The sequence below is a fragment of the Phalacrocorax carbo genome, chromosome 5, assembly GCF_963921805.1.
Source record: "Phalacrocorax carbo chromosome 5, bPhaCar2.1, whole genome shotgun sequence".
NCBI classification, from domain to species: domain Eukaryota; kingdom Metazoa; phylum Chordata; class Aves; order Suliformes; family Phalacrocoracidae; genus Phalacrocorax; species Phalacrocorax carbo.
Window position 1 is genome coordinate 22,523,614 of NC_087517.1, and position 26,573 is coordinate 22,550,186.

The window sequence follows — 26,573 nt, forward strand, 5'->3', positions numbered from 1 at the left end:
AGTAAAGACTGTCCATGAGTAGGGATTGTTATACGTAGTTGTTTTGGAGGTAGCATACCCTTAGCAGCATGTACCACATAACTCTATTTATACCACAGACTATTTGTTTTGCATTCTGTAAGCTATTTGCTTCACTTAGGCCACCCACCACCTATTTTACATGCTTTATAAAATAAGGAGCTAGCTGAAGAATCAACTACTTACATTTGCCATCCAAGTCAAAAGCATAGTTATCCTCTCCCAATCTCTTGATGCTACGAAGAACAACAGGGTCAGACATGGTTATTAGTTACTTAAATCAGAAGTCCTGAAGAAAGAGGGGGGAAAAAAAAGAAAAAGAGTATCAGCATAGATTTGTCCGTTAACATACAATGATACTACATTAAATTCCTGTTTACCTCAGTTTTGCCTTCATTATCCCAGGGCAATGCCACTGATTACAGCACAAGTTATAACAGAATACATGTCCAAGACACAGTGAAACTACAGAGCGGGAAAACACAGCGAAGCATGCCCAGTTCACCTCTAAGTGCAAGGCCTCTGAAAAGCTTCAGTGCCTCCTGCCTTGAGTGAGGCCTGCTCCACAGGGCTTTGCAGCCCACTGCAAACAGCCCTGTCCACATTAATGGCTGTATTAAAATAAACTACTGCTTTTGTGCAGTTGACATCTGTGGCTTATAGTCTGAGATAATAATATGGCAGATCCTGCCTCACTTATGAGGAAGCAGCGGGCAGGAGACCTGCCCCTGCCTTGTCCCATCCTGGCTGGCAGCAGCCAGCAGGACCATGACAGGGGGACAATCAGGGGACAAGAGAGAAGGCTGGGGGAGGACCCCAGGGCCACACTAACATCTGCAGCATCACTTCCACCACCAGCTGCGCTCCCATAGCTCTTGGCTGGGATGAATTACCTGGCAGACCTGGTCCTCTGGACAGGTTTATTCCTAACTCAGCACTGACGTGCTGAGCAGATGTCATACATGAACAGAAATAAGGAGACAAAATTAACACTCTTTTGTTAAAGAAACACTTTTGTGAAGCAAAATCTGCTGGTAGTACTAATTTTGGCTGGGCAGGCCTGGCTTCCAAGATAGGACCTTGGGAAAAATGCTGCAAAAGCCCTCCCCAAATTATGCCCTTTCATAACCAAAGTCATCTCGTCCACACCGTTATTTAACGTAATGTATCCCAAAGCATAGTTTATTCCAGTCATTAAACATCAACATTTGTATGTTTCTACTTCTGTATAAACCACTCACAACCTCTCATTTTAAGCATACTACAACACATTCAGGTATTAAAGCTTTAACATCTTTTACCCAAATGACACAAGAAGGTTTCTGTGTAAAAGACACCTTTCCACAGATTATTTGTGTTACACCACCTACCTTCCCAGCCAGCTGAGTTTTTACCTGTTTAACCCTCTAAAGGAACCACTTCTTTTCTGCTAATAGTATTAAAACTACCAAAATCCTTCATATTGGCAACAGCTGTGTGATTAGCTGCAGCTGGGCAGTTCCTTACAAGTGGGAAGGGCTGAGAAGAAGCATGGCTCTGAAATTACTGGAAGGTGAAGGAAATACACCCATTACTAGATCCAAATGGAGTAACATAAGAGGAGCCAGTCCAGTGGTTCAGGATGCATATGTGACTTTTAATAATTTCACTTCTCATGAAGTCCTAACCTTTCATTTCTGTTACTTTTTCTCTCCCAACTGGTTAATGGTTGGACTTGATAATCTTAAAGGTCTTTTAGATTCTGTGATTCTAAACTAACCTTCAGGAACTGCTGTCCCAGCCAAGCACTTCTCTTTTTTATCTTCTTCTCCTGAATTTTACATGTACATGTCTTAGCACATCACTGAATCATCACTAAGTCAGTCTGGAAAGACCATAGTCTCTTGATTAATTCTAAGCATCCAAGGCAAAGTTCAATTATTCTTGTGTCATCTTAACTGATGTTTATCAAAGATGCCTGAAGAACTCCCCAGGCAATTAGTGCTTCACCAGCCTTATTGCTAAAATATTTTTCTTCTAATGTCTAATCTGAATCTTACCTGTCATAATTTAAACCCATTACTTCTTGTGCAATCCACCAAGAACATAATAATTCCTTTCCACTTTGTAAATAGTATTTATCTGAAAAATACTAGAAAGTCTCCCTCTTCAGATGAAGAAAGCAACTAATTCAATTTTCCTTGGTAGGGTGTATTTCCTAAACCTCTGATAATTTCCACTCCAGATTCTAGCACTTTTTTTTTTTTTTTAAGCGACGAGTGCATAACAGCACTACAGCACCAGTCTTACCAACACTGAGCAAAGGATAAGGATTCATGTTTCACAGATTATATTCCTGTTTATGAAAACCAGTATGATATTTGTGGGTTTTTTTTTAACAGAAGTGTCACATTGTTGATCCACATTCTGTTTGTAATCCACCAAAGGGATTCATTTTTTGCAAACTGCTACAAAGCCGGTTGCTTTTCAAACTATATTTTCACAGTAATCCTGCCTGCTGTTGTCCATATTTAATAGCACCTTGCATTCTACAGCCCATTTTAAGTGTTTGTTAAGGGAATTTTGATTTGTAGTCCTGTTCTTCAACATATCTGCAGTCTGTCCTCCCTTGATGTCATGATCAAATTTAATAAGGGTGTTCTCCATTGTGTAATCCACATCATTATCAATGTTACTGGATTATACCATGTCACCTCCTCCTCTGGTGATATTCCAAAGTCTTTGCCTTCTGGCCAGTCCATAATCAATTCCAAGATTCCTGGGTGACTGGCATTTCCTACTCAAACCCTCTGGGTGATCAGTGCAACCCATTTACTCCATGTAGCATCAGTTGCATGGTGTGTGAAGGGGACGTTCCCTCTGAACATCCAGCCCAGCACTGGCAGTCGGGGTGCCAGGAGCAGCTGTGCCTCAGTACCAACCACTTCTGAAGCAGCTCGAACCCCTTCATATGCTGCCAATATCTCTTTTTCAGTTGGAGTATAGCGGGCTTCGGACCCTCTGTATCCCCGACTCTAAAACCCTAGGGGTCGACCTTGGGTCTCCCCTGGTGCCTTCTGCCAGAGGCTCCAGGTAGGGCCATTCTCCCCGGCTGCAGTGTAGAGCACATTTTTTACATCTTGTCCTGCCCAGACTGGCCCAAGGGCCACTGCATGAACTATTTCCTGTTTAATCTGTTCAAAGGCTTGTTGTTGCTCAGGGCCCCATTTGAAATCATTCTTTTTCCGGGTCACTTGATAGAGGGGGCTTACGATCAGGCTGTAGTGTGGAATATGCATCATCCAAAAACCCACAACACCCAAGAAAGCTTGTGTTTCCTTTTTACTGGTTGGTGGAGACATGGGTGCTATCTTGTTGATCACATCCAGGGGGATCAGACGACGACCATCTTGCCATTTTATTCCTAAGAACTGGATTTCTCCTTTTACTTTGTTTTACTAAAACTTTACTTTGTTTTATGGCAAAACCAGCTTTCAGGAGGATTTGAACTATTTTCTTCCCTTTCTCAAAAACTTCTGCTGTATTGCCCCACACAATGATGTCATCAATGTATTGTAGGTGTTCAGGAGCTCCACCTTGTTCCAAAGCATTATGGATCAGTCCATGGTAAATGGTAGGGCTGTGTTTCCACCCCTGGGGCAGTCGATTCCAGGTGTACTGGACCCCCCTCCAAGTAAAAGCAAACTGTGGCCTGCACTCTGCTGCCAGAGGGATTGAGAAGGAGGCATTAGCGATATCAATTGTGGCATACCGCTTGGCTGCCTTGGACTCCGGTTTGTATTGAAGTTCTAGCATGTCTGGCACAGCAGCACTCAATGGCAGCGTGACTTTGTTCACGCCACGATAGTCTACTGTTAGTCTCCACTCTCCATTAGACTTCCGCACTGGCCATATGGGACTGTTAAAGGGTGAGTGGGTTTTACTGATGACTCCTTGGCTCTCCAGTCAACGAATGAGCCCATGGATGGGGATCAGAGAGTCTCGGTTGGTGCAATATTGCTGCCAGTGCACTGTTGTGGTGATGATCGGCACCTGTTGTTCTTTAACCCTCAGCAACCCCGCAACAGAAGGCTCCTTCGAGAGGCCAGGCAAGGTAGACAGCTGTTTAATTTCCTCCGTCTCCAAGGCAGCTACACCAAAAGCCCACCTGTACCCTTTGGGGTCCTTGAAATACCGTCTCCTGAGGCAGTCTATGCCAAGGATGCATGGAGCCCCTGGGCCAGTCACAATGGGGTGCTTTTGCCACTCATTCCCGGTGAGGCTCACTTCAGCCTCCAATACAGTTAGCTCTTGGGATCCCCCTGTCACTCCAGCAATGCTAATGGGTTCTGCCCCTATATAGTTTGGTCGCATTAAGGTGCACTGTGCGCCGGTGTCCACTAAAGCTTTATATTCCTGTGGGTCAGACATGCCAGGCCATCAGATCCACACAGTCCAGTAAACCTGGTTATCCCTTTCCTCCACCTGGCTGGAGGCAGGGCCCCTCTAGTCCTGACCATAGTATTCATCACTCACTTCCTGTAATTACGAATCATGAGTGTCTTTGTTAAGATCAGTCAGGACATCAGCACTTCTGCTCCTTTGTCTGGAGAATTGCTTATGGGAAACTGGAGCAGCAGCTTTCCTGGAGAAACTCCCCTGAGTAATTGTTCTCCCTTGCAGCTCACGTACCCGTGCCTCTAGGGCTGAGGTAGGTTTTCCATCCCACTTCTTCATGTCCTCTCCGTGATCATGCAGGTAAAACCACAGGGTGCCCCGTCATGTGTATCCCTTCTCTTGAGCCAAGGGACGCTTACTCCTAATGGCTAAGATACTGGTCCGTACTGGTGGGGAGTAGGACAGTTCTTCTTTGAGTTGCTGGAACTCTCGGGACAGTTTCTCAACAGCAGAGACGAGCGAGGAAGAGAGATTCGCTTCATATTCCCGGAGTTTATCAATCAACTCAGCCACCGTTGGTGTCTCGTCATCTTTCCAGGACATCACTGCCAATGAGTTTGCATGCGAAGATGGTGCGCTCCGTACAAACTTCCGCCACATGGGTCGTGTGCACTCGGCTTCATCTGGATCTTTGGATGACCGTTGATCGTCCAGGTCACCATAAACCACCTCAAGCACAGCTAATTCCCTTAGATGCTGAATGCCTTTCTCCATGGTCATCCATTTTCCTAGGCGAAATACAATATCTTCTTTGAAGGGATACCCCTCTCTCACCGCAGACAGGAGCCGCCTCCAGAAGCTGAGGGCTTGTGTTCCTTTTCCAATTGCTTTATCAATGCCCCCTTCCCTAGAGAGGGATCCCAGCTGTTTGGCTTCCTTCCCCTCTAATTCCAAACTACTGGCCCCATTATCCCAGCATCGGAGCAGCCAGGTGATAATGTGCTCACCTGAATGACGCCCGAAATCTTTCCGTATATCCCGCAACTCACTCAAGGATAGAGATCGGGTAGTTTCCGTTTCTTGTACACATTCTTCCTCTTCCTCCTCCTCTTCTCGTGATGGCCCTGGTTCCTCGTAATCTCTTTCTAAACGAGTTGACCTTCTCTTCCATGATTTCTTCTTGCATATAGGGGCGACTGATACTGGCACAGGTTGGTCCTCTGGTTTAGCTGCAACGCTTGCACTGGGGTTGGAGCAGCTGCAGTATCTGTCGTGAGGGTTTGAGTGGCCGCAGTGCTTGTCACTGGGGTTGGAGTAGCTGCAGTATCTGTCGTGAGGGTTTCAGTGGCCGCAGTGCTCGTCACTGGGGTTGGAGTAGCTGCAGTGTCTGTCGTGGGGGTTTGAGTGGTCGCAGTGCTCGTCACTGGGGTTGGAGTAGCTACAGTGTCTGTCGTGGGGGGTTGAGTGGCCGCAGTGCTCGTCACTGGGGTTGGAGTAGCTCCCTTCTCTTTCCCTTGGGGGTACTGAATCGTGTTAAATAGGGCTCAATAGGCATAAGCCAGGCCCCAGCACATTGCAGTGATTTGTATCTCTCTGGAATTGCCAGGGTGACAACATGCTTCCTCCAGATGTTCTACTAATTTTCCAGGATTCTGCACTTGTTCAGGGGTGAAGTCCCACACCACGGGGGGTGCCCACCTTCTTAGCCATTTGCCCATACTATCCCACATACCCTGCCATGCATAGCTATCGAGCCTTGGGGCAGATCTCTGGATTATATTCTTAACTTGCTTACTAACCTTAGACAGATCTGATTCCACCTGCCAAAGCAATATCAACAGATGTATCTTGACTACCCAAGGATGTTCAAGATACTGAAAAGTTGTTGTAATGAAGGAGGAGACATTATATAAGATGGCAGCTACAGTGCCATTCTGTATTTCCTCCATAAAAAATTTCTCAGAGGAGGAGGTATAATGGCTAATTGCCTCCATGAGGTGGTAGCTGAAGTACAGTAACGGCTTCCATGCAAGACCTAAATAACCGATAACAGTCAAGGCCAGTGTTTTAATAACAAGTCTCCTAGGCAAAACATCTCTAATCACTGCAGAGCACAGCAAACTGACAAAACCAACAGCAAGTTTTAACATGTACTTTACAATCAGCATGGTAAAGACTGGACAAACTAATACTGAGAGCAGATGAATCAATGCTGTGATCAGCAACTGTTATTATCTCAAACCCTTTGTGCCCCACGTTGGGCACCAAAAATAGACTGTTGTGGTTCAGCCTCAGCTGGCAACTGAACACCACGCAGCCACTCGCTCACTTCCCGCCCCCACCCCTGTGGGATGGGGAAGAGAATCGGACGAGCAAAAGAACTTGTGGGTTGAGATAAGCACAGTTTAATGATTACAATAAAATGATAATAATAGTACCAATGATTATGATAATAATGACAATAATGTTAATATAATAAAATGGAAAAGGAAGGGAAAGGGAAAAAAAAGGGAAAAAAAACCCAAATGGAAACACAAACGATACAACCGCTCACCACCCGCCAACCGACGCTGCCCGTCCCCGAGCCGCGATTGCTTCCTCCTCCCCCAGCCAGCCCCTCCCAGGTAGCATACTGGGCATGACGTTACACGATATGGAATATCCCTTTGGTCAGTTTGAATCCGTTCTCTTAGCTGTGCCGCCTCCCCTCCTGGTTTCTTGTGCACCCAGCATGGGAAGCTAGAAATGTCCTTGACTAGTACAAGCGCTACCCAGCAACAGCCCAAACATCTCTGTGTTATCTCAACAGGTTTTTTTCCATGCTAATTCCAAAGCACAGCACTATACCAGCTAGAGTGAAGAAAATTAACTCTATCCCAGCTAAAATCATGACATACCAGAAGCAAGACAGACCTCTGCAGAACTTTGTTTAGTACATGCACTCATTTGGACATTGTTTCATTGATTGCTACTCTATGGATGTAGTTGTTCTTGCCTAAAAGTTTCTGATGAGCAGAGACCATTTATTCATCCACTGGTCAGTAAATTCTGAACCCCTCATACTCTGAGACCCCCTACGTTGTTATACAATTTCTCTCCTTAAGTAAATGCATAAAGCCACATCACTAGCAAAACGTCTGGCCAGGACTAGGATAGCCACAACATAAAATTACAGGAGCTTTTAATTCATCCCCACATACAGTGAAAAACTTTACAATCTTTATCATAATTTTTCCATTCTCTGAGACAGATGGCAAATGGGATGAACAAGCTATGGTACTGCCTTAGTTAAAGTCTCTACCATGTGCGCATTTCCAAGTTCTCTTTCTGTTCTTTTATATATCAGAGAACGTTGTAACACCTGCTTCTGACCAGAAAGAAAGGAAAGCATCATATACATATGACTGTTTCACATGGGCCCTATCTACAAATCATTAAATTTCACTTCAGCTGGATTTGCATCAGGGATCTATAAAAGAGGATGTAGCAAGGGCTTAATTTTCAGATTACATTATTCAGTTTATATTAAAATAAATGTAGATTCCCCAAAAGGGCAAGCATATATTCCTGGCAGCTTTAAATCCCTTGAGATTATGTTTTCACTGAAGATGAGAGTGACAAGTTTCCTGAAGTAGGGAAAAAAAATAAAATCACTCATTTCTACAGTTAAAACAGAGTTATTCTGCTCCCTCCCTCCTGCCTTTTGCTGTGTCTGATTGATTGAAATAGTCTGAGACAGATCTCCAAAACGTTTGTTCAAATCATCCTAAAGTTCCAGAAGTTTCTTAAGAAAAAGAGTTTCTCAACCAGCTCATTTTTGGCAGTGATCACATTCTCAAGACAATTTTTTTTAATATGTCAATTCAGTTGTGAGGTTGGAGCTAGAGATCTGAAAACACAGACTTATTGCTCCATTTACAAAGAAGTTTGACAGTGGTAGAGCAGGCTGGGGAGCCCTTCACAGTGACGTGATTCTAAGGAAAACAGAACTTAAATGTGCAAATGGCCTAAGGCTGACCAGATTTTTTTAGCTTAAGTATATGTTTTTAGGATGGACAGAGTTTAAAAAATCATTAATTAATAAACTTCAAAGAAAGCCACCAGTGTGAGAAAAATAATCAAATCACAATAGCTCTATCTTTATTAAAGCTTTTCAGATTTTTGGGTCAAATGGTTAAAGCATCATTGGCTGAATTAATAATACCCAGAAGATACCAACTGCAACCATACACTCGTATTTTCTCCTGCAAAAAATAGTTCACCACAATGATAATCTTACTAGCAATTTGTCCTTAAACATGAAGCCATCACTTGACTCTAGATCTAGTACTGACGGCTTTGGACTGTTTACCACACAAGTAATGGAACTGTATAAGGAAAGCTGAGCTAATAGACAAACTGCTGATTTTGCACTGATATTAGTATAATTGGAAATGTCACCTGGATTATGAAAATGGATCCTGCTGGAGTAAAGAAGCATTGTTGCTACCTGTTCAGATATCAAAATAAATCTAAACTTTAGGGGCGGTATTTACACACACATTCCAGCAGCTTTAAAATACTTTATGACTTCACAGAAGTATAAAACATACTACTGAATGTGGCTCCCGGTGAAAAGCTATGAAGTGGTTAAAAAAACACCCACACTGCATTTCTGCTTCAGAAAGATAATGTCACACTCTAAATTGATGAAGAAGGCAAAAGTAAAGCAAAGCAAAGTCTCTCACTGCCTGTCCTCTTTCAGCTATTTATTACCTGACTTTGGAATCATAACATCTATAGAAAATTTGTAATGGAACACTGCAAAAATCAATCTCTCCTATAAATGCAGGTATAAAACATCATGCTGGGATATGTCATTTCAGTGGTTGCTCTGACACTATATTTTAAGACTATGAAATGTATTTTGCAACGGATTTTTTTATGCCTGTATGTTAATGCAGTTTTAAATAATAGGCAAAGTGGAAAAAAACCCCAGTGACTGATAGACTTGAATAAGGATTCTAGTAACAAACACTTGCTAGAGCTAAGCTTTCTGGAATTATGTCACTTTTCCAATCAAATTGTAACTGTCCCACATTTTTGAAAGGAAACAAAATTTTCCTATATTTTCTAAAGCTCAACACATCAAATACTATCCACATACTATCCTGTCTAGCAGGCATCATTCATTAGCTGACTTAAACAGATTAGTATAGCAGATTAGCATGCTGTCTTAGAATATTAAAATAACCTTCCTCAGGGTTTGAATATTTACTGGGGATCACTTACAATATCTTGAAAAATACTGTTGCTGAGATGCCTGCATTAAAAATATTTAGATAATAGAAATCAGAGATAATAAAAGGCATTAGATCATCCCATCTACCCCTGTGTGTGCAAAATATAAACTAGAAGCAGAGTATACCTCAGAAATTGCACAAAAGTGAAATATTATTTTACTCTAGCCAATTAAGGTATGGCTGCTAGGTTTTTGATAAATAAAAATCTTTAAGGAAATCAAAATCTACATTTAAACAAGTAATACTTGGATAATGCTAACAAAGGAACATACGCTATAGAATGAAGTAACATTAGGAGGTGATCCAAAGCCCTTTGGAATATTTTTCAAATAGCATCTTTATTCATATCAATCAGATCTTTATTGAAGACAAAGGGGGGGGGGGGGGAGGGGAGGGAACCCAATGAAAATTGGCCCTGAAAGCACTAGCCTTCATTTTTCTTTAAAACAAAGTTCCTCAGATATTAATGATAGCACACATGCAGAAAGACATTTTGTTTGCAAATAGAAATTGGATGTCTGTTCCTTAAACAGTCCCATTCAAAACCAAACCAAACCCCAAAAATAAAACCCCAAATCCCCCAAACGACTAACTGTGAAAAGGATTTACAAAACAATTTAGCATTTAACTTAAATTGTTCCAAAGTAAGAATACAGGTACTTTTCAGTTCAGAAAGTTTCATCAGTTAACTCTAAAACATCAAACATGATAGATTTTTTTACTCACCTGTGGCTATGAAAACTCATGTATCAGAGAACAAATTACAAGGATCCTATTCAATTAGTCAGTGAAGCACCCAACCATTTCCCATCATGTTTTCATTATTCTAACCCATGTGTCAGAACTGAATCTTTAAATTGGGCATTGACTATTTGTACCCAGGTCAATAACCATGCGGTCAGAATGGTTACAGTTCATTGACATCTGATGGAAAGTTTAAATTTGACTAATGTAATCTCACAACATAAAGTCAGGGCACTTGGAAAGCAATTATACACGAGGAGACCAGATGGTTCTCTGGAAAAAAAAAGTGCTCACAATGAATGTACGGGAAAAGATTATTACAGCATTATTTTATCAGCATTAGTACAGAATTACTTTATTAGACATGCAGTAATTCAGTGTACACTACTGTCCCTGCAGTAAATAGCAACATCAGTTGAATAATATGAAAATTGGTTCAGAGAATAAGCTAAATGCAGATTAAAAACTTGCTCAATAGCTTTGTTTTCTAACCCATCACTTGTCCCTCCCCCTGTGGTTTCTAATATTTTACCATTCTTCCTTTAAAATGATGATTTTACAACCTGGAAGCTCCTGAGTAGTAGTGAATTCTTGCTGGAGAAGAGCCCTCCATGGATTTTTCAATAAGGGACATTGGTAAGGACAATGTTATGACCTCAGCCAATGTCATCACAGAGTTTAGAGGGAAATGGCAAACATGGTTTATTTCCCCACTGAAATCAGTTCTCCCTACAGAAAGCCCTGGCTGATAGGACACAATAGAAAGGCAATGCCTTAACCTTAGTGACTGTCAGGTGTCCTCAAGTCTTCTGTGCTCTCAAATTTTCAGTTATAAAGCCTCATGCACAAAAGCGCATCATGACTAAATGTAGCTAACCAGAACTCCATTTTCCTTGCTTAGCATCATTACTGTGTTCACACTGACAGCATAACCAAAGACAAACCTGGTGTCTTTTCCCATTTTCTTAACAAAAAGAAGTCTACGTCTATACTAATGTACACGGTATGGCTTTGAGAACGACACTATCTGAGATAATATCACAGTGCTAATCATCTTGTCCACCACACCATAGAGCTAGAGTGAGAAAAGAAAAAGTTCCATGCAGCACAGTGCAGGGCACAGGAGTGGAAAGGCTGGAAGAAAAATTATATGGTGGAGCAGAACCCTGCTTTGCTTCCTTCTCCCCTGACAGCTTCTTCAGGAGCAATGTGGCCAAAGGTCATGCAGTGCCTCTGCTTTTCAAGGTACTTGAGCAGAGCTCACACTTAGCATGCAAGTGCAACACCTCCAGACAAAGCTTGACTTGCCAGAGACAGAATATAATTTTAGCTTTACACAAATTACCTCACTCTTTTTGCTTACAGACTTTGCTCCTCTAAGCATTCAGAAAGTGTGGACAGAGCCTGTTTCACACTGCTAATGAAGCAGATTAAGGCAGTGATGAATTGGAGCTGAGACCACAGACTACCCCAAGCTTTTAGAAGGCCTCTGCTCCTTTCTAAACCTCTGCTTCTCTCAACTCATCCTTACAAAAAATCCTGAAGATTAATAAATTCTGACCTGACGTTACAACATGGGCCATTAAATGAATCTATGCTGAAAAATCATCTGTCTGTGTAGAACGAAGTGGAGAACATAAAGCACTCATTTTTCATCCCACTCCCACACAGTCACCTTCCCCTTTTACAGCTGCTAGTGGAAAAACTAGCCAAATCCACTCCACCTCCTCAAGCCTTCTGGTACTTTGTTTCCTTACTGTTGCTAGAGTCAGCCCTTCAGTGAATGAAGAATTAGCCACTGAACTAAAACAACAGAGAGCAGGACTTCAGTATATCAGGGAGACTGAGGACAGATGCTCTCATTGGTGAATTCTCATAGGGGACACATGTAAAATCTCTGATTATTAGTAGGGTATAGATGCTATTTAGTTTACGAAAGATGAGCAATACTGTCAGGATAATTCTCTTCAGTCATGGTCTCAGTTGAAGGGAAACATTTTGCTTACAGCTCATGTCATTTTAATACCTCTTTGGACAGGAAAAAAAGATGACAACTCATTGAACCAAATGGAGTAAAATAACTGCTTCCTTCCTCATTTTGAGTAGCTGTTTATTCCAGCATATTACTACTGCAAATGAAGTTATCCTCTCTTCTCTGGAATTTTTCCAATAGTTCATAAGAGTTAGTGAATAAGAATGAAACTTAGTTATTCCCAGACAGATAATATCTCAGTAAGAAATGAAAGCCCATGTAGTCTTTTGGCACAGGACTCCTCAGCTCTAAACTGTAGTCTATAACCTATTGATCTTTATTCCAGTATTGACAACAGCTAGTAGAAGCAATCAAATAAAATGCTTCCAAATCTTCCTAAAGATAGCCAGAAATTTTGCACTGAGTGCTCACAGCTATGGAGGAGTAGGTGGCCGTGGTTTTCCACCAGGTGAATAGACTCATTCTGCCACTGCAGGCTGAGACTCCAGATGACCGACTTGTTTCTGTGTTTTGCACTAAAGTCTGTATGAAATTACAGCGGTCTGGGCTCTTGCTTGACAGAAGGCAGTGAACAGACAGCTCTTATGTTTCATTAACTTATTTTTTAACTATTCACAGCCAAATTTATTTCCGTAGCTAGTGTACAGTGGTTCCAGGGCCAAGAAGGCAGACACTGGATTTTTCACTTGAGTATAATCCCCATCTTAATTGTGCCACTTATATTGATAGCACCTCAGAGCGTCAGAAGTGTAAGGCAGATCTCAGTATTGTAGTACACTTCTGCTTCTACATGATGCTTTATCTTCCTGTCTTCTGATACTTTGAAAAACAAAGGAAAATACTTTGTTTGCATCTTTATTTCTCCCAGTTTTTGAAAATATTTGTTGTAATTTTGCTCCACATGCTATCACAATTTTTTCACCTAAATAGTATGAAGGTGAAAGTGAACACTAAATAAAAGCAAGTTACAGATCTCTTTTGGGACCCCGATAGAAGGTAAGGGACAGTTGAAATAACATAGAGACAGTTTTCAGCTTGAATTATTAGGCAGATGACTTCCACATCCCTTCTTGGAGTGTCACTTCTTAAATACTGTTTATAAAATTAATCTTAAAAAATTATCGCAGTTATAAAGGTATCTAGAGGACAAAACCAACAAAATTTGGCTGGAAGAGCACAAGCTCCTCTGTGGAACTCTGATCAGGGCAAAGACTGGAGGAGTGGGAAGCTCAGGAGAGGCCAGTACGCACTCACAATTGGTCAGGCTGACAAGTACCCACATGCTATGTCTTCATTCTTTTCTTGGCACCACAGGAGTTATACAAACATGACTTAGTATTCATTTCATATAACACAAAGTGAATTTTACACTGACCTTACTGATTTTTCAACTTATACTATTAAAAATAGAATTATGTCAGTCCCATGAGGTACATATGTACATTATCTCATTCAATGCAGCATGACTTTTGAAAGAGTTACTGTCCTTTCCAAAGATCTTTAGTAAGTGTTCTACACAGAAACCCCCTTGTTGCATCTAAGAGCAAGACATCCTCTTTTGATGGCTGGGTTTTATCATTTGTGTTGCAAGCAAAAAGCTGTTCATTGATAAGAAGCCAATTTCCTTTTTTTTTTGGAAATCAAACTACACTTTTGGGCCAGTTCTGGTTAATATCTTTACCAATGATCTGGACAAGAAGATCGAGTGTACTCTCAGTAAGTCTGCAGACAACACCAAGTTGGGCAGGAGTGCTGATCTGCTTGAGGGTAGCAAGGTGCTGCAGAGGGATCTGAACAGGCTGGATCGATGGACCGAGGCCAATTGTATGGGGTTCAACAAGGCCAAGTGCTGGGTCCTGCACTTGGGTCACAACAACACCATGCAACGCTACAGGCTTGGGAAAGAGTGGCTGGAGAGCTGCCTGGAGGAAAAGGACCTGGGGGTGTTGGTTGACAGCTGGCTGAACATGAGCCAGCAGTGTGCCCAGGTGGCCAAAAAGGCCAACAGCATCCTGGCTTCTATCAGGAATAATGTGGCCAGCAGGAGCAGGGAAGTGATCGTGCCCCTGTACTTGGCACTGGTGAGGCTGCACCTTGAATATTGTGTTCAGTTTTGGGCCCCTCACTACAGGAAGGACATCAAGTTGCTGGAGTGTGTCCAGAGAAGGGCAATGAAGCTGGTGAAGGGTCTGGAGAACAAGTCTTAATGAGGAGCAGCTGAGGGAACTGGGGCTGTTTAGTCTGGAGAAGAGGAAGCTGAGGGGAGACCTTATTGCTCTCTACAACTACCTGAAAGGAGGTTGTAGTGAGGTGGATGTTGGCCTCGTCTCCCAAGTAACAAGCGATAGGACAAGAGGAAATGGCCTCAAGTTGCACCAGCGGAGATTTAGACAGGATACTAGTGAATATTTCTACACTGAAAGGGTTGTCAGGCATTGGAACAGGTAGCCCAGGGAAGTGGTTGAGTCACTGTCCCTAGAGGTATTTAAAAGACATGTAGATGTGGTACTTAGGAACATGGTTTATTGGTGGACTTGGCTGTGCTAGGTTAACCATTAGACTTGATGATCTTAAAGGTCTTTTCCAATCTAAATGATTCTATCATTCTTCATACTGAAATGGGGAATAGCAGGTATGCTCCTTACAGTGAAATATGGAAAGTACCTTGGGGCACAATGGGGACATTTCTGTGACTTTCTCTTGTTATGGAAAGTAAAAAGTCCAAGTCGGTGATCACTGGGAGCAGATATCTCCAGGTGGGAGGCTAGCACAAAGCAAGAAACAAACTTATTTCTTCTCCCACGGTCTAAATCACAATCAGAGATACTAAGTCATGGTATATTTATTTCTTGGTCACAAAAATATGCTACACTGAAACTGCAAATTTCCATCTGGATTGGGTCCAGCAGGCAGGCTGGGAGGTACGAAGCATGGGACGTACCTCTAGTTACTCACCTTTTTTCTATAGTTAGCCTCTCACCATCTGCTCTTGGAAAGTACCAGAAGCAGGTCACGCACTCACTTATCCTGTTAATCATACCCAAATCTGGTAGCCGGTAAGGATTTCTTCTCCATTCCAAACACTTTTGCACTGTGCAATAAGTATTAGAGATAGCAACAACACTTTTAAAAAACAAAACAAAACAACCCCTGTAAATTTTAAAGGCAAACTATAACTTTCATAACCAGATTAACTGCCTCAACATATTAAAATTTAAAAATTCTTTCAAAAAGACATCTCTCAGAGTGCTTGCCCACCCTCTGGACAGCCAGCCCCTCAGTCACCTCGCCTGTTCCTATCAGAAGATGGCACATCCACGTAAGCCTGCCTGTGCCCTGCACCCTGCTACCCCAACCACTCTCAAATCCCTCCACTCAAATGCCTTTGGGACTTCTGACTGAGTGCCTTTTATCACTCTCCACCCTGGAAACTAGAGAAAAATACATCTTTTTCTTTATGAGCCCTTTAGGTTTTTTCTTTTTAGGTTTGTGTCCCCTATAAAAAAATTGGAGGTAGATCTTTACACTGCAAAGGTGGGCCACTTTGGACAGGTGCTGGACCTGTCAGTCCTCTGGCAGGCTGAAGTTGGAAACACAGCCTGTACAAAGCACTCTAACTGAAAACCTTGTCATTTTAGCACTTTAAAATTTGATATAAAGTCCCACTACCCATTGATTAAAGATCACAGGGACCAGAAGTTAACTCTGATTGTCCAAGTCCCATGTTTGTAGATGTGTCCATTGCCATGGCAAAAACAGGCCTAGGCGAGCCTTTTTTCCTCAGTCTTGTTAAATTGGCTTTTGTTTTCATTTATTAAAGAGTTTACAGATCAGGCCAAAACTATTTTATTTATTTTAATTTACTAGTTTTATTTTATATCTACGTTATAGTGGAAGTAGGGCGTGATGAAACACACCTACTAGAGGGGCTCTTCTCAAACCTTCTCCGTCCCTGGTCCCCCAGTTTGGTGCTGTAGCCAGATCCTGCACAGGCTTTAGCATGCACGAGGTGCAGCTGTCCAGTGTGGCTGAAGTCCGGTGGCAGGTAGGTGTGGGAGGGCAGCAGTGGCAGGGAAACCGTGTGTCTGTGCCAAGGAGGGCAGGTGTCCTCACAGCCTCCAGGAACAAGCCTAGCCCTGGCTCTGATGTGTAACAGCTAGGGACTGCCCGGACTGTTTTACAGCTGCAGACGAAGGAAGGCTGCAATGGATTATGGCAACTCCAAGCAGAGCAAGGGATTTTATAAAGAGAATGGTAATTTTAGTAAGGGTCACAGGAGAAGGAAAGGCAGCCACTGTGCTGAGTCTGCTATGCATGTGTACATATGCTGAGAGAAAAATTCCCTTGTCTTAAGAAAGGAACCATGAAATACTATGCGGAGAGGGCAGTTACCTAATCACTTCTTCATATTTTCTTCATTACTGATGCTGCAAAGGAAGTTAAGCAACAAAAACTAGCATCTCTGCATTACAGCTTTAGCAACACCCTGGGTAACTTCCAGCCGGCACAAGAAGGTGCATTTCACCAGCATACGTATTTAAGTAAACAAGCACCATGAGCAGCCATGGGGCTTGCAGTAAAAATGGAGATATATTGAATCTCCCATGTCAGAGCAGAAAGCAGTTCGATGTGCAGAAAATAAAAACAAGTGTTCTTGTTCCTATCATGATGCTTAAAAATATGTCAGGTGTTTGCAATTTTCTTTTAAATTAAGTTTTGCCAGAGGAGAATTTGGCCATAGTAAATGCAACTTCATTGCATCTTGCCCTGCAGAGTTGGATTGTCTGTAAGCAATCTCTAAACAGATTTGTAATCTGTTATGTCTATTTAGAATTACTTTTCTAATCAACTGCATTAGGTACCTCCTGTTTTCCGGGCCATGAGCACTCATGAAGAAGTATAACTGAATCGTTTTCTCTAAGTGGAATTTCAACCATCATCAATAGTTGCTAATAAATTCACTATTAAGTCAAATGGAGTATAATCCCAGATATGCAGGCTCTTCTCAAACATATTTTGCAGTACTGCACACTGCCTGAGCTTCACTCGGCAGGTGACGTGCTCCAAACTGCACCATCCTTCCCTATGCTTCCCCATGCACACTCCCACAGCCTGTCTGGTGGGAATTTATTTCTTGAGAGGCAAAGTGGCAGTACTTTCTACCCTCTTTCTTGATAGTCTGGCACTGACAACCAAAGGTTTTAGTAAAATAAAGCAAATAATTTTTCCTGGCTAGCATTACTGAAGTATCCACAGTAACAAGAAAGGTTCTGGGTCCTGCTGATCTTGCTTGACCTTTTGTTGCCAGTTGACCCCAGTCTTGCTCTTTAATTTTCTATGAACTGACACTAAGTTCAGACATTTCTGTTGGTTTCCATGCAAATATTTCATTTTTGCTACTCTTTTCTAGTCAGTGTCTCTCCCAGATATGTTCAATGGGAGTTTATTGACCTGGCAGGAGTAACCTAACATGCATTACTGTTTGTAACCTTATTACAATATACCTCCAGTTTTCATTTCTGCTCAAGGAAGGGTTGGGGTTTTTTTGTTTATTTTAGCATAAGGAGGCCACTACTCTGAATTGTGCCTGCTTCTCTGAATAGTTTCAGTTAGCCAACTCAAGAAAAAAAGGAAAAAACCCAACCAGCTAACAAACCCTTACAAATTAGCAATGGTTTTTCTGTTTTGTTTTGTTTTTTAATTTCAGGAGAACGTGTCCAGAAGACTTCAGTAAAAATGTTTTTCTACATATTACTCTTTCTTGGTATCATTGGCACCATCTCTCTGTGGTGGCATTGGACAGCAAGAGACAGGATGAAGGTTACAAATCTCACAGGAAAATATATATTCATCACTGGATGTGACACAGGATTCGGAAATATGGCAGCAAAGATTTTTGATAAGAAGGGATTCCGTGTTATTGCTGGCTGTCTGACTGAAACAGGAGCTAAAGAGCTAAAAGCTGTGACCTCAAAGCAGCTTCAGACAGTGCTGCTAGATGTGAGAGATTCAGACAGGATTAAGAAAGTGGCTGCATGGGTCAAAGCTGAAGTTCAGTCAGACGGTGAGTGCCATGATGTCTTGTCTTAAAAAAAACCAAACAACAAAAGGGCGCGGGAGGGAGGGAGGCAATAGAGTTTCCCTAAAAATACCATGCCACATTCACAGCTTATTTTAACTGATGTTTGACAAGGGTATGTGGATGTCTTGTCACCTTCCAGAAACATGGAGGAATACCTCACTAGAGGGGTGCTTTATACATGTAGCTAGTGATAGTTAAATATTTGGGAGTGTGCTCAAAAAGTCCGGCTTATCAATACATGATTGTCAGAACAGGAATCCAGTTCCTGGAACCTTCGTTGGGGCTGTTTGCATTCACATGCATATCTGAGTTATGGCATGAGTGCTCAGCACTTCCCATGCTGTGTTACCTGGCTAGGGAACAAATTAAATACATTCCACCCAACAAGCTTAAAGAGTTTTTATGTTAAAAATTGAATAAATGTAATAAATTACTTGTAAGTAATCACTCATTCAAAAGCAAAAATTACATATGAACTCTATGGAATAAATCTGCATATAATTATTTTGGAATATTGCTTGCAGACCATCTGAAAAACAGAAAAATCCTATATCTCTGACCCAACAAGTTGTGGAAGACAAGATGCTGCTGCTGTTACTGATACTAATTGATTTCAGTAGGAGTGGTCTCGCAGTAGAGTTTACAAAGGCCCAAGATCCTATGGGCTGGCTTCTGCTAACTTTGGGTCTCTTATGATGTGTCATAGTACCAATTACTTAACGCTAAATTCCAACTTCAATATGACCTTTCATCTCCTCATAAAATTGCTTATAACTTGCCAAATTGCTTTTATTGAAACTGTGCTTGGTTTCAGGCCAAAAGTGATTTTTTTCCCCCAAGAAAAACTATGAGTAAGGTCAAAGCAGCAAAAGTATTCATTCACACAACTCTAACAGCTGATACAAGAGAAGAACTGGTTTTACATTTTTGTATTTTTTCCCTACTTATTCTGAGGAGTCAGCAATGTTTTTCAAATCTAATGGTTTTTCCCTGCCTCCACCTCATTTTTTAGAGCTGACTGTTAATTTAAAAAAAAATCCTTCCCATTTCCAGTTGGGGCATGTCAGTCAATGTGAGGCATACATTCTCTGCTACAAAAATCTCAGCACAGGGAAAAAGAATAGTGAAAGCCTTCTCTATCACACCATTCTCATCTTGTTTTCAAGACTTTGAGAAGGATTTTTAAATTTTTTTTTGTTATCAAGAGCTGTTCTTTATTGTCCTGGCACCTCACCCATCTCAGAACCAGGGCACATTTACCTGTATCTCAGGACATTCTACCTGTACCAAGGATCAGCTCTATTTCTTACACATTTCCTGTCACCCAGTATAGTTGCTCTTTGCCATACCTGGCCTTCCTTTACTGCCCCTTCTCCCACAAAAAGCCAACACTATCCCCTGCCCAAAATGTTGCAGCAGGGGGAAGACTATGCAAAGGGTGGTGGAAAGCATGGTGATAAAACCTGGACACTGAGAATAAAGCTGAATACTGCAGGACATTCTCAAGCAATTCCTCCAAATCTTCATTGCCTTCTTGGTCCCTCACTGATTTTCAGTGAAGTCTCACCCAGTTCAATTAATCTGACACAATCGGTAAAAATTTGTTTCCTGACTGTCGTCTTTTTTTCCCTACAGGTCTCTGGGGACTTGTCAATAATGCTGGGATTATGGGCCTATCTGCTCCTACAGACTGGCTGGATATTGAGCACTTCAGAGAACCAATTGAAGTCAATTTAATTGGACTCATAAATGTTACATTAAATATGCTTCCCTTGATAAAAAAAGCGAAGGGAAGGATTGTAAATGTGTCCAGTGTTGGAGGTCGCCTAGCATTCAGTGGTGGAGGCTATTTTCCTTCAAAGTTTGGGGTAGAAGGATTTAATGACAGCTTAAGGTATAACACTCACTATGAGGAAAAACCACTTTTTTTTTTTTCCTACGGCTCATATACTAACTAAAAACTGGCACACGCAAAAGAGGAGCTGATTTACAATCCTGGCACTTGGTGTAAAATTGAAAAACGTTAGATGTTTTGGACTAATTCTTCTTAAAAGTTCCTTTGCTCAACACAGATTATGCCACTTTTGAAATAGTATAAAGCCTACTGGGCACACAAGCTGTCCTCAAGTATTATTGCAGCGTAGTTGGTACTCGTAGATTCACAACTAACCTATCTTAGTGTACACAGAGTCCTTACTGCAGAGGAAGTTCCACCCAAAGGAACCGAGATGTCTTTGCAATATGAACCTAATTCTGCTAATTGAAAAGTGCACCTAGAAACTTCCAGCAGCCACCCATACAGAAAAAATACGTGGTAGTAACTTTTGTCTAAGCTTTGTTCTCTTAATTATACCGATCATTAGAGGGATCTAGAGAAAATTGAAAACTAATCCTGGGGACTATCATGGCTTCTTCTTGTAGCAAAGACAGGGAGAAATTTGTGTCCTTAAATACATAGTGCCATTTTAGATACCGGGACGCTCACAAAGGGGTGACAGCTATGACATGGGGCCAGAAGGAACCATACCAATCTGGAGCATCAGCCAGAGGTCGAAAGAGATTCCCCAAGACATGTAAAATGGCCCTACATACTTGCATTTAGGCAGCCAGCCAGTGTTAGAGACAAGTCAGATAACTAATGAGCTACTGCGAGGTGAACTAGGTTGTGAAATACACTATGCCACCTACAGCACAGTCACTGCCCATGCATTCATTTGGGGAAGCAGGTAAGATAGTTCATGCCTCTCTCATTTAGGGATAACAAGCTGGAAGTTCACAACCATGAACAAACCTCACGGTATTTGTGTCCTGGTGTGCCATGTAAATACAGAAATAAAAGCGTTAGTACAGAAAAAAAAAATCCCACAATATTAATAATAATGTCTAATGCGGTTAAATCATTGGGCTGTCTTTGCAGGAGAGATATGAAAGCTTTTGGAGTTAAGGTTTGTTGCATTCAACCTGGACTGTTCAAAACATCTTTATCCAATCCAGCAAAGATTTTGGAGGAGAAGGAGGTTATTTGGAATAAGCTTCCCCCTGATATTAAAAAGCAATATGGAGAAGAGTATTTTCAGAAAGGTGAGACAACTTCCAGACATGTGTGTCAAAAGAAGCAATGCGTTTCCTGCTGATAAAGCCTTGCAAAGTAGCATTATAACTTCTAATCATTCTGACTTTTTGGAAAGACTGTGATGTGAAAAGTTACTCTTCAAATTATTCTGCATCATAATATGACTATTCGCATAAAAGATTTGTTCTGGGAAGCTTTGTTCAAATCTCAGTTAAAGATTAATTATTCATGTTGGCATGAATCTTTTGAGCAAACTCCCAAACAGAAAAACATTTATCAGATGATGTAATCGATGTGCTCGATGTGTTTTTCTGTCATTATTCTTTATTTGTTTAGTAATCAGATAGGGATAAATTCCCTTTGCTTCTGCTAGTCCCAGTGGTGATGAAGCCATTCAGGACCCGCCTGACAGACACTTGCTAAGGCTGCTTAAACAGGGGGTGCTTTTCTTTTGATCCTTGGACTTTCTTATCTCTCAAATGTCTTATTTAAAATTGTGTTTCACAACTTTCCACAAAGCAATTTCCTTACTACTAAAGACTCATTTAAAACTACATCATTTCTGTTTCCCTTCGCCTCTTGTATAGTTATGTTTATGCTGAGCTACTGTCAATGCTGGTTGCCTATCCTCAGACCATACCGGCTCGGTTTTGCCATAAGTGTTCCACAATTAAGGGTAACTAGACTGTTCTTGGGGTTAACTATATCACAAGGTCATTTTGGATGAGGACTTTGTCCTCAGAAACTGCTACAAATTCTTGTGTAGGGAGAAACCAGAAATACCATTTCTTCAGTAAAATTGCACAGATCAGTGTTGGGGAAGAGTTAAAAGTTACCTTGCCTAGCTGTCGCTAAATGATCTTCTTTTTTTTTGAGCTTTACAGATGCAGCAAAGAAACAAAAGCTGTCCAAGATCTGTCTTAACAAGGATATTTCGCCAGTTGTCCAGTGCATGGAGCATGCCCTAACAAGCCTCCATCCACATGCCCATTACGTTGTTGGGCAGGATGCTAAGCTGTTTTGGAATCCCCTCTCAAGAATGCCAACAGTTATACAAGACCTCCTACTGATGCGGAACAGAGTAGAACTTGCAGTTTCCCATACAAAGTAAATATTTGTCAGCATATCCCCCATCACAGACAAAGCTGATTCTATAAGTTCTGTCCTTTATATCAGCATGATCCAAACTATACATGAAATACACATTCATTCCCTATAAATGTAAGAAATGCATCTACTTCTCCAATACCTGCTACTATTAAAAAGATACATTACTTCATTTTCCTTTAAAGTGCTCAGTTTGAGAATACTTGAAGGCTCCAGTTTTCAGAGATCCATAAGACAAAAATATCCTAGGAAAATAGGGAATGTGACTTTAAGTCCCTACAGCAGAAAGAGTTAAGTCATCTCAGGCAGAGGAACAAACTCTTGCAATATACACTAGGAAGGCAGGCAGAAAACCCTCTTCCTACTACTGCTTTCGTTAGCAGTCACCCCTATTCAGTTTTGAGGCCAAGGAAACTGTTGTTGCCTGTCCTTGGTACAGTCCTAAGTGGAGAGAGAGCAAAATAAAGTGCCCAAGTCGTCGAGCTGCTTGTGGTTCACACCCCTTCCTACTCACAGGACTTTGCAAGGTTTAGGTGAGGCATTTTCCTGATTAGCATGCTAAATCTTGAGAATCTCTGAAGTCCAGCTCTACCCCTCTGTTGTAAAGGATCCATAGCTACAAAGGTGGACTGTAGATCCAATTACAGGGGCCTAATATCTGTAATTAAGGTAGTGAAGAGCTAAGGGGGTTTTTTTACTAAAAAAAAAAAAATTGAGCTTGCAAGATTTCAAGTCTAGGAGCTATTTCTTGGCATAAAAATAATAGCCCTATGTTTTGTGATATGCTGAGTAATTCCTGTGGAGAGGTGCTGCTCTTGTTTAATTCCTGACACAAATGCCTGTAAGACCCATCTCCACTGGAATTAATCATGGCAAAGTGCCTGAGAACTGCAGAGACTCCACATTGAGTCTGGAAGCCATTTCCCACTGCCATAGAAACTACTCAGTGATGAAACAAATGCTTTCCTCATGCTGGTGAATTTGCTGTGCCATGATTGTGCTGAAGAGAAAGTTACCCAGTGGCTATCCAAATAGTGCTGGTCTTCAATTTAGTTTCTATGGAGCTTACAAAACATCAGTTCTATTTTTCTCAGTGCAGCTTATGCTTGGGCTTCAGTAGGGTCATTTGATTTATAATTCAGTTATCTGAATAAGTTATTCCTTCTAGAGCAAGTTTGGTTTGAGGTGCATACCTCTCAAATGGCTACTCTTACTGAGATGTTGATGGTATTGCTGTAGCAGATTTTATTTTAAAACCACCTTTCTGATAATAAAAGTGACAGAAACCCAAGTTTTCTTTACTTAACATTTCATCCAAAGGCTGCTTTGTGGCTGCCTGGTGAGCTAGTAGCTTCCCTGTCCCAGTCTGTGTGAGCTCTTAGCTTTCCAGGCAAGAGATCGGCCCATGCCAGAGGGTGAAATTCTTGGCTCCCACAGAGCAGGCAGCATTGGGCCCAAGGATGTGAATCTTGTCTTTTGATAGACAGCCCTGGTGTCATTTCACACAGAGCCTTTCCAGAAGCTAAAGCTTTCCCCCTACCCCACCAAGTTTACTCAGCCAAAAGTGATCAGGGGAAAAAAGATAGTACAAAATGACACCACCTACTCTGATCCTTACTGTTAGAACAGTTTGGCTGGTTTAATTCAGTCCCTGTCAGACCACAAGCATAGTGTCAGCTGCTGTGAGACACTAGCACTGTGAAGGTTAACATTTAAAGGAAAATACAAACTTTTGGAACAGGACACACTAGCTGTAAATATATTATTTAAATTAGAAAATAGCTAATTTTTCAGCAGTAAAAATATCAGCTGCTCAATGTATTACTTCTCACTGTATGAAGGGCCAAATTCTGCTAGCATTTTCCCTCCTGGAACCAGACACCTCATTTATTCAAATGCCAGCAACAAAAACCAGTGACTTCTGTAACTGAGCAAACTACAGTGTGCTCTGCTATGGCTATCAAAACCTGTCCTGCTGAGAAGAATGTATGAGGCAGGTGAATATTTAGACATACATTTTTAGGGACTAGAAGGGACTTGTTCAGGGGAAGACCCATGGCTTCTACAAGGTCAGAACATCCTGGGGCACTGCACCCATAGGACTTGGCTTCCATTAGCTTGTTAGAACCAGCACACAAAGGTGTGCTTCAAAGCCTTCACTTGTCCAGCAGGAATAACGTTAGCTTCTTGCTTTTCACTTGAGAACCAAATTTCCTTCACCAATGTTATGATTCAAGCAGAGTAATTTTTCCACATACCTTCTAGGAGTCAGGGATTTCATCACGAAATACACCTAAGGAGTCAATGAGAAATCAGACAGTCAGGTGCTGCTTTCTGCAAATGAAAGACTTTCTTATGCCAAGCTTTCTAATGGAAAGCTACATATGGAGCTCACATTTTGCTTATGAGGTTTCTCTTCTGTTAAGCTGCCTCACATGCTGTGCTCTAAGCAAGTTGGAGGATCATCTGTGAGAAAGGGAACTTATTGGACAAATTCCCCATTTTGATGTTTTCCCAGATGCTAAGCAGCATCTATTCAGCTTTCTGAAATTATTTTCTACAGTTCAAAAGCAGTTTGCGAGAAGAAAAATAAGCAGTAGAGAGAGAGAGACTCCTTTTATGTTTTTGTCTCCTACACTTGTGTGGCAAAGGATTGCTACCTACAATAGCAGGACTCCTGAGCTGACACTGCTGGAGAAACATTCCCCTGCAACAGGCTTTGCCTGCTGATAGAGTGCTGTTTTGTTGTCATTTCAACCACGCTGTAGAGCCTGTTGTTTAAATCAGGCCAGACAGGACTAGGCAGGCCCATCAGGCATGTCTGCCAGGCTTGTGCTGAAGAGGAAATCTCTGCCAGACACCTGTTGAATCGCCAAGTCTGCAGCGAGCTGCACATGTCTGACTGTCACGAGTGCTGAAAGTGCAGTAACAACCACTGGTGTGGCACAGTAGCAAAAGAAGCACGAATTTCCAGGCCCAAGCCAAAACGAGCAGGGAAACTGGAGAAGAAAGAGCTGCCTTCCAAGCAGAGGATGAACTAACAACTCTGCAGCTCCTTGCTGGGAGCAGCCAGACAGGGATCACCAGCCAGTCTGGGACAGGCTGCCATTGCCATGGTCCGCTCAACTGAATGGGGACAGGTAACTTCCAGCTCCATCCTATCACCTTGCTTTGTTTTCCCAGTTTTAATTTCCTTCTCATTCAGATAGTTTCAAATCAATTTTAATTAAAAAACCCTTATTCATTAATTCTGCTGTTGAGAAAGGTCTTTGCCCAAGCTTCCTTGCTTCCTGCAGCACCTGGCACTGCACAGTGCTATGAATGGGCAGGTGTGAAGAGTGGGGAAAAGGAGTTCTGCTTACATGTTTACACAGTAGCACTCAGTCCTGGATCAGAGGTGCCCAGCGGACTCCGGTCCAGGTAGCAAACAAACAAGTAGCCTTGCAGTCATATGTTAGAGTCTTCTCTAACAAACTGTAGAGCTTCTGTTTGCACAGTTTGTAGAATTTGAGCTTTTATTTGAAAAACATTGCTTAGTTACTCAGGCAATTGATTTGTGCAAAAAAGCTGACCCTGGACTAGAAAAATAATTTAATCCCTGAAAGTTTTCATGTACAAGGATATATCTTAAAAGATTAAGCCATAACAATTCACTCACATGCAGGAGAAAAGGTGGAAGTCTGAGACAAACCCTGTTAAATCAATGGAAAGACTCCTGCTGGTTTCAAGGCAAAGCACAGATCAGTCCTTCCCAGCTGAGCAGATTAGTTCTCCCTAATGAGTCTTGACAGTCCCCCAGGCTCTGTAGATTACTATATATAGGCAGCAATGCTTATACAACATAGGTAGGATAGGCAGGCATGGAGCATATATAGAAGATTAATACCAAGTAAGTCC

The 26,573-nt window shown here is 41.7% G+C and overlaps 2 protein-coding genes across 5 annotated transcripts in view; one reads left to right on the forward strand and one right to left on the reverse strand.

The window, feature by feature from the left end:
- Nucleotides 1-10,534, reverse strand: part of ABCB11 (ATP binding cassette subfamily B member 11) — a 59,105-nt gene extending 48,571 nt beyond the window's left edge. For 2 of the 4 annotated variants that reach the window (XM_064451522.1, XM_064451518.1), the window contains exons 1-2: nt 10,404-10,512; nt 205-307 (exon numbers count right to left, since the gene is read on the reverse strand). In XM_064451522.1, coding sequence (XP_064307592.1) covers nt 205-280 — 76 coding nt within the window. In that variant the 5' untranslated portion in view covers nt 281-307; nt 10,404-10,512. Of the gene's footprint in view, nt 1-204; nt 308-10,403 lie in introns of those variants that run through there. The other 2 variants (XM_064451519.1, XM_064451521.1) reach the window with 2 other exon arrangements.
- DHRS9 (dehydrogenase/reductase 9) overlaps nt 1-26,263 on the forward strand; it is a 38,799-nt gene extending 12,536 nt beyond the window's left edge. The window contains exons 2-5 of the mRNA XM_064451533.1: nt 18,122-18,478; nt 20,132-20,390; nt 21,414-21,577; nt 22,454-26,263. Coding sequence (XP_064307603.1) covers nt 18,151-18,478; nt 20,132-20,390; nt 21,414-21,577; nt 22,454-22,680 — 978 coding nt within the window. The 5' untranslated portion in view covers nt 18,122-18,150 and the 3' untranslated portion in view covers nt 22,681-26,263. The remainder of the gene's footprint in view (nt 1-18,121; nt 18,479-20,131; nt 20,391-21,413; nt 21,578-22,453) is intronic.
- The last annotated feature ends 310 nt before the right edge of the window (nt 26,264-26,573 follow it).